The sequence below is a fragment of the Trachymyrmex cornetzi genome, unplaced genomic scaffold, assembly GCF_001594075.2.
Source record: "Trachymyrmex cornetzi isolate Tcor2-1 unplaced genomic scaffold, Tcor1.1 scaffold6, whole genome shotgun sequence".
In the NCBI taxonomy this organism is placed as follows: Eukaryota; Metazoa; Arthropoda; class Insecta; order Hymenoptera; family Formicidae; genus Trachymyrmex; species Trachymyrmex cornetzi.
The window spans coordinates 62,534-74,820 of record NW_017299914.1 but is presented as its reverse complement, the minus strand read 5'-3'; the positions used below and the strand labels follow the sequence as shown (position 1 = coordinate 74,820).

General features: G+C 47.6%; 2 protein-coding genes across 2 annotated transcripts; both read right to left on the bottom strand.

Annotated features, from left to right (window-relative positions):
* Positions 1-6,114: 6,114 nt before the first annotated feature.
* Positions 6,115-9,177, bottom strand: LOC108766504 (uncharacterized). Its single transcript, XM_018515836.1, has 3 exons — positions 8,988-9,177; positions 8,453-8,829; positions 6,115-6,267 (listed from the first exon to the last, which is right to left on the bottom strand). Exons 1-3 carry the CDS (start codon positions 9,175-9,177, stop codon positions 6,115-6,117), a joined length of 720 nt encoding a protein of 239 aa, XP_018371338.1.
* A 2,762-nt stretch (positions 9,178-11,939) lies between these two features.
* LOC108766503 (uncharacterized) lies at positions 11,940-12,278 on the bottom strand. The gene has a single exon (XM_018515835.1). It carries the CDS (start codon positions 12,276-12,278, stop codon positions 11,940-11,942), a length of 339 nt encoding a protein of 112 aa, XP_018371337.1.
* Positions 12,279-12,287: the final 9 nt, after the last annotated feature.

Genomic DNA, 12,287 nt, shown 5'->3' with positions numbered 1-12,287 from the left:
GTCAAGGTCATAGTTCAATCAGCCCCTTCATATCCAACAATTTTTGTTTTAAACATTTTTTTATTTAATCGCGATGTTTCGAGTTCTTTGGCTGTCTAAGTTAAAATGGGTCACCCAGTATATATAAATATATATATATATATATACAGGGTGTCCCATTTTAAATTACGCACCTGAATATCTCGTCAGTGGAGCCACCAATCCGAAAATAACCCTTACAAATGTTGTTGGGTTCGCAGGGGGACATCGGATGGGGACCTTCAATTTCACCTTGACCTCGACCTTCAAGGTCATTTGAAGGTCAAATCGAATTTTTTAAATAGAAACTTTAACGTTATGTTAAGAGTCGAAATGACCTGTCGAAATAAAATTATTCACACTAGAACCTGCGTTCAGTTATCAACATGATACATATCGATGTCCAGGACTCACGGCGAGGACGTAGCAAGATGGATTTTAGGGCCCTATTTTGGTCCAGCCGATGAAGGCAAGACCGCGACGAATCCGACCAATGATGGCAAGATTCATTATCCGGCCAATTAAGGCAAGACCATAGAGAAACCAGCCGATTAACGCAAGAATCATTGTCCGGCCAATTAAGGCAAAACCATAAAAAAGATGGCCGATTAAGGCAAGATTTTTAGGTTTTTTTAGGTTTTATTAGGGTTTACCTTATTAAATTTTCAAATATTCCACCATTATTATCTATACAAAGCTGGACTCTCCGTTCGAAGCTAGTGACTGTTGCCCAAAGCATGTTCCTGGGTATATTCCTGCAGATGTTTGTGATTTGCTGCATCATATTTTCCCTGGTTGTGAGTGGATATAAATATGCCATATTTTTAATATAACCTCATGGAAAAATTCAGGACTTGTCATCAGATCTGGAGATCTAGGGCACCATTCGACAATCTGACTACCAATTCCTATCCACCTTTGTGGGAATTCACGGTTCAGAATATCTCTAATAATATCGCTTCTGTGAGCCCCTGCACCATCCTGTTGCAACCACATTCGTTTCTTCGTTTGCAGATCAACTTCTTCTAACAAAATTGGCAGTTCATTCGTCAATAAATGCAAATATATGGCTAAGTTAACATTTCCATTAAAAAAATATGGCCCAATCAAAAATCCATTCACAATTCCACACCATACAATAAGACTCCAGCGATTTTTATGGTCGATCGTACGAGACCAGTGTGGATTTTCTGCAGACCTATAATGACAATTATGTCGGTTTAGCTGTCCTGTGTTGTGAAATTTAGCTTCATCGGAGAACATAACGTACCTAAAGAAATCTGGATCCCGACGTAACATTGCTTGAGCCCAATTACAAAATTCTAATTTTCGCTGGAAGTCACGAGCAGTCAATTCTTGGGTTAAAGTAATATGGTAAAGGTGGAATCTATGGAGCTGTAGAATTCTTTGAGTCGTTGATCTTGGAATTCCTAATTCAGCCTCAATTTCTCGAAGCGAAATATGCGGGTTAATAGCAACCATAGCCAACACGGAAAGAAATCGTGGATCGTCTCGTTCAATTACCATAATACGATGACGTCGCCTTACAGCATGTTGCCGTCTCTCGCGCCTTTCGATGAATGCAATCGCTGTCATTTGGGATGATCTCTGCCTGGGAAGCGCTCACGATACAATCGTGCTGCAGCTCGGTAATTACCACGACACTCGCCAAGGATCACGAGAATGTCAACAATCTCATTTCGTGTGTAGACTGGCATATTTAGTAGAAAAAAATGAACGTTTTATTCAACAAGAAAAAAAGCGCAGCCCGTATTAACATAGTAGCACTTGAAGTTTTACAATTTAAGATATGTATCCCATTACAACAATTTATCATGAAATACACGCTGATAGCACTAAACATCGACAAAGAAAACAATTTTAACGCAACCGCACAGCACAAAGAACCACAGTTTTGTAATGAGAACAGGCTCCGGCACGTTCTCCACAATTACATTAATTTTTTTATGCCAATAACGTTTAGGAAAAAAAATTGTCTTAAAAAACGCACGGTAATAAGATTTGAACAACTGTACCCTCTAACTAATTCCGTGCTACTAAAAAAAACGAATGTGAAACTTCAGTTTTGTTCACAGGTGTGTTCCTCGACAAGATATGTATTCAAGTACGTAATTTCAAATATTTTGTCCTTGAAATAACCTCTGAAGGTCATTCCAAAGAAGAGCCTCAAGTACCCATTTAAACGTAAAATTTTGCGCTCTTTCCGAATCCGGGGTCAAAAATAGGGGTTTCTATTTAAAAAATTCGATTTCACCTTCAAATGACCTTGAAGGTCAAGGTCAAGTTGAAATTGAAGGCCACCATCCGATGTCCCCCTCCGAACAACTTTTGTAAGGGTTATTTTCGAATTGATGGTTCCTCTGACGAGATATTCAGGTGCGTAATTTAAAATGGGACACCCTGTATATTATATATATAACATACATTACATGGTCAATAGCCATATGCATAATTTTCGCTGTACGTCTATGAAATGTATAAGTACCATATATCATATTCAAAGTGTTTTAGTAAACACTTATTGGTCAATGCATACATTGACTAACAGCAAGTTACAATAAGTATTTTTGCTAAGTGAACACTCTAATTGTGACATAAATATATCTTCGGATGCAAACATGTATTTGAAATACATTTATACACGTGTAATGTAATAGCACTTTTTCCTTCGTTCCCAATGCCATTTTAATTTAGGATGTAACGTGTATTGTCAACTCATAGATACATCACATATACATATGTAGCTATTCCATCTCTTTTTATTACGTCTAATGAAAGATATAGAAGTTACTCATATTTATATATTCAGATATAACATAGACATATTAGTGAATATTAGAATTATATTTTATGTGCAATATGATGTACACGCATTACAAAACATAAAATATATTTCTAATTCTTATCCACATACATGTATAGCTACTTCATCTCTTTTTGTTACGTGTAACAAAAAAGATACAAGTTTTTCATGCTCAGATATTCACGCAGGCATATTAACACAAAATATTATAATTTTATGAGTATTATAATGTGTGCCTGTATGTATAGATATACTTCTATATATATAAATAATAAATATAAGTATATATACATACATATACAGACACACATTATAATATAGAGACACGTGAGTGAATATTAAAATTATGTTTTATGTGCATTATTATGTACACACATTACAAAACATAAAATGTATTTTTAATTCATATTCACTATGTCTGTTTAGATGTATTGGAATTGCATGTGCATTTTATATTTTCAATACATCTAAACAGACATAGTGGATATGAATTAGAAATACATCGGCCCTGCGACCCGCACTAGGGCTAAACCGGGGGGTGCGGCTGCCGCCGCGCCCCTCAACATGAGGGATGGGGCGGCGGCCGCGCCTCTCGTCACGGGGTCGGAGGCCCGTGACGTTCCCTCTTCACAGGGGGCCTATGGCGTCGCAAGACAGTGACGCCATGGGGGGGCGAGACGTGAGCCAAATAGCGGCTCAGTATGTTCTCGCCACCCCCTTCACGGGCCTCGTGGGAATGCCCCGGATAGTCAACGCGGTGGGCTTGCCTGCCGCGCCGAATCCAGGGCACAACCGAGATTTCCCGCCAGATCGTGGTCTCTCATTAGAGAGGTAAAGACCTGGCGGGAGGGGGTTACCCACCGAGGGGGCGGGGCGTGGAGAGCGGTGTCCCTCACCACGCCCGTATAGGGCAGACTGCGCACTCCCGGATCTAACCAGTTTAGGTTTAGGTTGTGACCGGATTAATGCCGTTATTCTTAAAATATCCGTGTATTTATTTATTTAATTAATTAATTAATTCAAATGCACCAAAGGTGACTTACTATTTTGGTCGCCACTCTGTTTATCCTCCCACAGAGAAGGTAATCGTCTCGGTTGTCCCAAGGTATCGGCCTTTGTCTCGTCGGAAGTCCCTCATTGGTTGCCTTCCTTCCGTCCTTCGCGGTGATTGGCCGTTGAGCAGAGGTCCTCGTGTCTTCGATTGATGTCTCGCTACGTCGCGGTGATTGCTTATATTTAATGTGAGGAGTGGTAAAACTTCGCAAATAACTTGGAAGAGGCCGTTTGTGTAACACTATTATAGAATTTATTAAACACAATACTTATAATTAATTAATTAGGCCTTCGCATTCACTCTCTCATTCACTCGCGTATTTCTACGTTATTCGACACTCTCTCGCTCTTTCTAACTATATTACGTTGTCGCGTCGCGTCGCACTCACGATCCTTTGTCGCGTGTTCAAGATGGCCGCTCTATGAGATGACGCGATGTTGCATCATCCACTTAGCAACAATTTTCCGTATTAAATGCTCGTTAAATTCGCGCTTACCGTACGCGTTTGTATTACGGGAGACGAGCTATTATCGTTTTGAAACGATTTACGACGTATTTCCGTCGGTTTACGTGACTTTTCGTATTTACCGGAATTCTCTCCGTATTTCGCGATTTTCCGCACTAATTCGCGTTTCGCGTTGTTCTCTTAGCGTTCGGACACGATACGGTATGACTAGATACCCGTTTTGTACCGATTTACCGAATTACGCAATTTCTTTGTGAGCCGCGTTCGTTAAGACGTCCGTCCCGTTCGGCTGTCTGTTCGTGACTGATTTTCAAAATGGCTGGCTTCACTGCCAAGATGGCCAGGAAGAAAGGGTGCGTACTGTTTCCCCTGGTTGGTTCGGTGTTCCCGATTTTAGTTCTTTTCTAGTTATACACTCGCACTGGCCTTACAAGGTTATTAATAATTCAAATAATTAGGAATTAACTTCCTGAACATAAAATCTTAATGGACTTTCGCTTTTTAACAATTATTTATGCGAATAATTAAATATTTAAGTTGGATGATTTCGGCAACCAATCAGGTGTTAGGAAATAATTCTTACATCGTTAAATAATTGTCAAATAATTCATAGTGCCTCTAAATAATTAGTTTTTTATCAAATAATTAATCTTTTTTCCGAAATAATTCAAATAAATGTGGAATTAACAAAATCTTTTTATATGCGAGTGTGGTTACACCTTAAATAATTCAGTAGTGTTGTGAATAGTGCTTAAATGCATCTGAATAATTCCAAATGTTTATAAATAATTAGTAAATGGCTAGTTATGCCTAGGATAATTCCGAAATGACTTGTATATGATATATTGACTGAAATAATCTCGCATATAAAGGTTTAGGTCCTTTGCGATGCTATATGTGCACCTTAATGCTATCTTGCTTTAATTGGAACTTCTTTATGGAAATATTTTAAATAATTAATTTTGACTCTAAATAATTCTCTCTGACTGTAAATAATTACGAAACAACATGGAATAATTAATTAAATGGTTTTTTAATCAGGTTTTTGAGTTTAAATCATTTTGACATTCTGTCCTTGTCTTTCTAGTGCAATAATTATGTGTTCTCTCTCTAACTAAGGAGATGTGTTCCAATTAATTCAAGACTTGTAAAATAATTCTAAAACAAGTAAAATAATTCGGCTGACATGCCTTTTTGACAAAATAATTAGAATAACATGGTTTACTAACCTTTTTCGTATAGGATCGCTCTTGGGCGTATGTTATTAATCTTTTTCTTTTTCAGGGTCACCAAATCCATCACAGGGTAAGTTGTAGGTAAGTATCTTTTATTTCTTTTATTCTATCTTTATTTTAACATGTTCTTTTTTAATTTATCTTTATTTATTTTTAGGTTAACACACTGGATTGGATTGGATCGCCTTCGGCGGTTGTGTTATGTAGGATATTTAGGTAGGTTGATTCTTTATTAAAATAATTATGAAACGTATAAATCTTTATTGAAATAATTGTATATGAGTGTAATTAATACTTTAGTAATGTGAACGTTATGTGAATAGTAAATAAATTTGACCTTTTGGTCTAGTGAATAATAAAATGATAAAAAATAATAAAATAATCAGCGTTAATTATATCTTTTTGCTTTTCGCATCTTGTGTTCGGCTCGACCTTATATATATAAAATAATACTGAAATAGTCTCTAACATATAATAAAATAATCAAATAATAAATAATTCATTCCGCTTGACTTCGTCATTTGGGTTGCGGGTTGTCTTGCGTTTCTGACGCTGTTACTGGATTGCTGGTCTCGCCTTGGTGTTCCGCTGATATTTCGAGGATTGTGTCAGGTAGTATCTTCCTCGCTGCCGCTGTTGGCGTTTGACTTGGTGTAATGTTTTCCGTATCCTGTAGGAATTAATTGTGTCCGGTTTTTATTATTTGCCGGACTCTGAAAAATTGCGGGCGGTTGCAAGGTCCGGGAGAGGTTAGAACCGGCCAACAGGCCGGCAGGCAGAGGGGCTCCCAGAAGTTATGCTGCACGCGTTCCTGGAAGCCCCTCATTAATGCCTGAGTAGGACACCCGCTGGGGTTTTCGTGGGTAGGCCCCCGACCTGTGGTTTAGGTCGGGGGAGAGACCCACATAACCCGGATCACTTCCCCCGAAGTACCCAGCTATGCGTAACGCATTTCCTCAGCGTTATAAAAGAAAAAGGGGGGGGGGGCGACTCCCCTGCCCCTTATCGCACGAACCCGGTCGTACGTCCGCCTCCTTACTTCAGCCGCCAGGTCGGCCGGGAGGATTCCCGCCGTGGTCGCCACGAGAGACACCGTCCTGTACGCGCGCGCGAGGCGGAGAGCGAGCTTTTGCTGCACGGAGTGCAGCGCCCTCCTCACTTCAGCCCTTCTCCCCACCTCCCCCGCCCATATCGGGGCGCCATACATTAAACATGCCATGACGGCGCCCGCGTACATCCTGCGCACGGAGTTACCCGGATCACCCAGGTTGGGCATCAGGCGGGTGAGCGAATCCGCCATTCCACCCACCCTGGGGGACAGCGCGGTGAAGTGCGCAACGAAGTCCCAGCGGCCGTCTAGGGTGAGCCCCAGATATCGGTTCGTTGGGGTCACCCGGACCTGAACCGTCTCCACGAGGACTCAGGCCGGAGGAGGCACCCCACACCTCCCGTTACGAAAGAAAATACATTCTGTCTTCCGGGGGGCCACCCCAGGCCTAGGTCCGTGATGGAACCCACGACATGCGTGGTCGCGCGACTCGCGGCCCCCACCGTCTTCCCCCAATCGTCCAACCCCCCCCCGCCGCGAGCAGCAGGGTGTCGTCGGCGTAGCACACCAACTCGGCTCCCGGCGGGAGAGTGGTACGGAGGACGACGTCGTACGCTAGGTCCCAAAGCAGGGGACTCAAAACGGACCCCTGCGGGACCCCACACGACACCGCCACTCCGCAAGTCCTACCGTCCCTGTCCACGAATTCTAACTTCCTCTCCCGGAAGTAACTTCTACCACGGCGACCAGGTAAGGGGACAGCTGGAAGTGTTCCATCGACTCCCTCACCTGGCCCCAGGGGAGGATGTTGAAGGCGTTGACGATGTCGAGTGACACCGCCACCACCACCCTCCTCTCCCTAACGGCGGCCCCCGCGAAGGCCCTCACCCGACCGATCGCGTCGACCGTGGAGCGGCCTTCGCAGAAACCGTACTGCCTGTTCGATAGGCCTCTACCCCCCTCCCGGGAAAGGTGCCGGACGATGCGGGCCGCGATTACCCTCTCGAACAATTTGCTCGCCTCGTCTAGTAGGCAAATGGGACGGTAGCCCGATGAAGAGTCCGCAGGCCGGCCCTCCTTCCTCAGAAGGACGAGTTTGACATACTTCCACGACCGTGGGAAGTGACCGCACCCTAGGCACTCCGTGAAGAGTCGCCTTAGGTGCCCCCCCATCGCGTCAGCGGCCAAGGCCCAGGCCCTCTCGGGTATCCCGTCAGGGCCCGGTGTCTTGGCGGGTCCCTTCAGCCTATTCACAGCTATAACCCACTCCTCCCCTGTGACCCCCAGCTCGTCCCCCACTCAAACGTGGTGGTGGCATAGGGCGGAATGTCTATGTCCCGGCTCGCGGCCACCTCTCTCGCTAACCGGGGGTCTCCACGATGGGGGGGCCGCCCGCCTTCAACTGTTTAAGAACGATTTTATACGTTACACGGGGCCTCCCCCATGGGTCCCTGTCCAGGGGGGAGATGAGCTTCCCCCAGACCCGCGCCTTGGTCGCCGTGATCGAGTACCGCAGCTCCCTCCGTGCGGCTCGGAGGGAAGCATAGCGGTACTCGACCTCCTCTTGCGAGCCACCCCGCGCCCTGGCCCGAAGGTAGGCGCGCCTGACTCGGTCGGAGGACCGCTTCAAAGCCGCGATCTCCCCCGACCACCAGTACGCCGCCCTGCGGGCCGGCGGGGGGGGACGACGGGGGATCGAGGCATCGCATGCCCTCCACATGACATCGCGTAGCCTCTCCGCCCCGCCGTCCACGTCGCCTATTCCGCCCCCATGCTCACCAAGAAAAAGGGCCCCGCTCGTTCTTACGTGGACCATGAATTGGTCCACGTCCATTTTCCTCACTACCCATCCTTTGGGCCGGGACCCCCGCTCACGGGGACCGGGCTCAGCCCCGCCAACCGGTCCAAGGCTGAAGGCAATGTACCGATGTTCCGATAGGGACTCATCGGCCAGCACCCTCCAGCCCCGAATCCCCCGCGATACCGCCGGTGTGGCCCACGTCAAGTCGACGATCGAGCCACCCCGGCGGGTCTCAAATGTAAATGTGTTCCCGACGTTGGCGAAGTAGAGCCCCAACCCATCGGCCCACTCCTCCACGAGCGTTCCCCTGGCGTTCGTTCGGGGGGAGCCCCAACGACCGGACCAGGCGTTGAAGTACCCGCCACCAGCACCACGCTCGAGCGCTGTCCGCGTATCACACCGGCGATATCATCCAGTGCGCCCTCGTATTCCGCCAGTTTTCAGCTCGGAGGGAGGTAGCAGGCCACCACGCAAACGGGTCCCTGCTCCACCGTCACGAAGGCCCCTTCCTCGGCGATCGCGCAGCAGGAGGGCTGCCTACCGCCCGCCATCCACCAGACGATCGCGACGGAGCCATCCCGGTTCGAGGCCCAACACGGGTATCCCTCGGGCACCCGGTACGGCTCCGCCACGATTCCCAACTCTAGGCCGCGCTCCGCGAGGGTATGCAGGAATAAGTCCTGCGTCCCGTGGCCACGGCCCAGATTCGCCTGTAGGATGCCGGACCTCATTTAATTACGAGGCGTCAGCGTCTCCTCCGCGACGACCTCCGTGCATTCCTCCCCGTGAAACGCGGGGGCACTCTCCTCTTCGATGGCCGGGGCGGTCCCCGGCACCAGTAAGGGGACCCGCCCGGTGGGGACCACCGGCCTACCCCGCCTCCGTGCGAGCGGACAGACACCGCTCCCGGCGCGGTGGTCCAGGGCCTTCTCTCCAGCGTCTCGGTAGAGGGGGCAACACGCCTCCAACGACGCGCAGTTACGGACCGTGTGGCCTGGGGTCCCGTACCTATAGCAGCAGTTGCTGCGGTCCACCATACTAGGGCACGCTGCCCTCACGTGGCCCATCCCCAGGCAGCGAAAGCACTGAAGTGGCCGCTGGGGAAGGATCTCCACCCAGCATCGCGTCCATCCAATAATTAATCGTCCCTCCGCAGCGATCCTTTTAGCCGCGGCCACCGGGCAACGCGCCCAGGTGGACCCTGCAGCCGGAGGTGAAACTCCGCCTGCCACCCCGCATTCGGCCCCGGCATCACTGATACACGGGAGAGCAAACCTCGAAGCGGCGGCGTTTATTTAGGAGAACGAAGTTGCGTTTGACACAAAATAATAAAGGTACATAAAAATATATATGCTTATTCAAGAGAGTTACTTAATAACAATAGATTTAAGTTATAACGACTGCAATAAGAGCGGGGAACCCGATTTACGGGAGAAAATTTAGTTAGTCAATACAAGTTAGAATAACATTGAAGTTAACGCGGAAACCCGCCACAAACGGCTAGATCTAAAGCCAATAAAAAGGAAGTTCATTTTTGTTTTATTTGAGATACTTAGCCTCAATGGTTTGGAAAAAATCGAAATGCTAAAGTTAACCGCATCGCGAGTGGTCCAGACAGCGACGCGAGAAATAACCGAATAATTCAAAAGGATTAGAGATACCGGGGGTCCGCGAAATAACCGAATAATACAAAAGGAAACGCAATATCAAAAATTCGAACCGCTATAGTTACCTACGGTACGAGAATAGTGAGAAGTTAGAGGGAACGGAATACACCGGGTGTTCGCGAAATCCTGTCGCGTAATGCAAGAATTCGGAATAACAAGAAAACTGACCGCTATGCCAGGATATAACGCGAAAGGCACACGGCAAACCGAATACGAGTTGACCACATATATCGGGTGTGTCCGAATTTCCGTCGCGGAGCATGAAAATTCAAGTTAGCGAAAAACGCGACTGCTATGTCTAATAGGACCCAGAAAGCGGCGCGACCGCCAAATATGACCATGCCAAATATACCGGGTGTCCGTAAAATCCCGTTACGGGATATCAAATTTGGCAATATCAAAAAATGCAATCGCTATGTGCCATGAAAACGCAAAGATAGGGCGATCAAAACGCGACAGCCACCAAAACATACCGGGTGTCTACGAAATCCCGTTGCGGGACACCGAAAAGGGCGACAGCGGAAAGCGCGACCGATATAGGTAACAGGGACTGAAGAGTAGCCTAACTGTCAAGCTTAAGCTTGCCCAATGTACCGGGTGGCGAAAAAAATCTCGTCGCGGGGCCAAGCGAATCGCGATTGATTAGGATGCGAATAGCCATTCTCGTAGGGCGCGAGGGCACGCAGGCGAGCGTCGAGAAGAGAGGAAAGGATATAACGGGTTACCAAAAGGAAAGTAGCAGGTGATATAATATAATAGCAAGGGTGATATAGCATAAGATAGTGTATGTAATGTATATAGATGAGGAGACACAACTGCGAAGGGAAAGTAACGTGTAAATAGGAGAATTATAAACTTACATGTAACTCCAGCGGGAGACGATGAGCGGCCGAATCCCTGGAACGAAGCGAGGTGCCTGAAAATAAAGAGAAAATTAAATTAAAAAATTATATACTTATAAAATGGAAGGAATGAACAAAGCGACGTAGCGAATAAGCACGACTAGCGTCGTAAACGTTGAGAGCGCGCGAAGCGAACACGCACCTGCGAGCGCCATGGAGGGGGATCGCGGGCGTGTATAAAGGAAGGAGCGCGAGCGGACTCGAGGAGTTTTCAGCGGGACCGTTCTGAGCGACGGGATAAAGCGAACCGAATGCGATAGTGAACGGGAACTCACCTCCAAGTATTTAGGTCAGAGGGGAGCTAGTGGGGACCGTTCCAAGCGACAACTTCGAATCCTAAGGCGCGAGAGTGAACGGGGGTTGAGCGCGACTTAGCGGGGACCGTTCCGTGCGACTTAAGATCGTAAGATGAATGCGAGAGCGAACGGGGGCTGACTTCCCGACAACGAGCGAATACGTCGAATTATTCGACGAGTTAGGCGGATAGGCGCTTACAGAAAATTAAAATTGTAAAGTTGCATCGCGAGTGAGTAACCGAGGCTGGCGCTACGCGAAAGAACATCGTTGTGATTTTTTCATAGACGAGCGGTGCGAATTACGCCGAGAGCGCGAGAAGGAGCGCACGCAGGGAGTGAAATCGCGGGCAATCACGATCTGCGTACCAGTGTAAAGACTAAACCATTGTGTGTTCAATAAATAATTATCGTGAATTCCTGCAAGTCTGGAAGTTACCGATTTCCGCAACCTATCGCGTAGCGTACGAAGTGCAAAGGGGGGAAATTGCCCGTTACGACCGGATTGGACACAATCTGGAGCGAAACGTATTCAGGGACGAGACCTTCTCCTTTGGAGGTAAAAGGGAGTGGCGACCGTGGTATAATAGTGACGTGGGGACCGAATGGCGCAGGTAAGCTTCGAGTTCGGTCACAACCCCAGGTCGTCCCGGATCGTGCGGATAACCCCGACCTTAACGAGGGTCTGCGCGCATTCTCCAGCCTCCGCAATCCTTGCCGCGACCGCTTCCGGGGAGATTGAGTCCTCCAGGTCCCGTACCCGGATGTCCGCCATCTTGTGGAGGCGCGCTACAACTACCCCCTCCTGATCTCTGAGCGCCTCCCCCAACTGGACCGCCAGCGCATCCGCCTTGGCGTGACCATCCGGGCCCGGGACCTCCAACACCAGCGCACCCGTCGCGCCCCGTCTCGTGCGCAGACTGCCAACCCCTACCTCCCCGAGGTTCACGCGGTCCCTCGCTTTGCGCATAATTTCGGC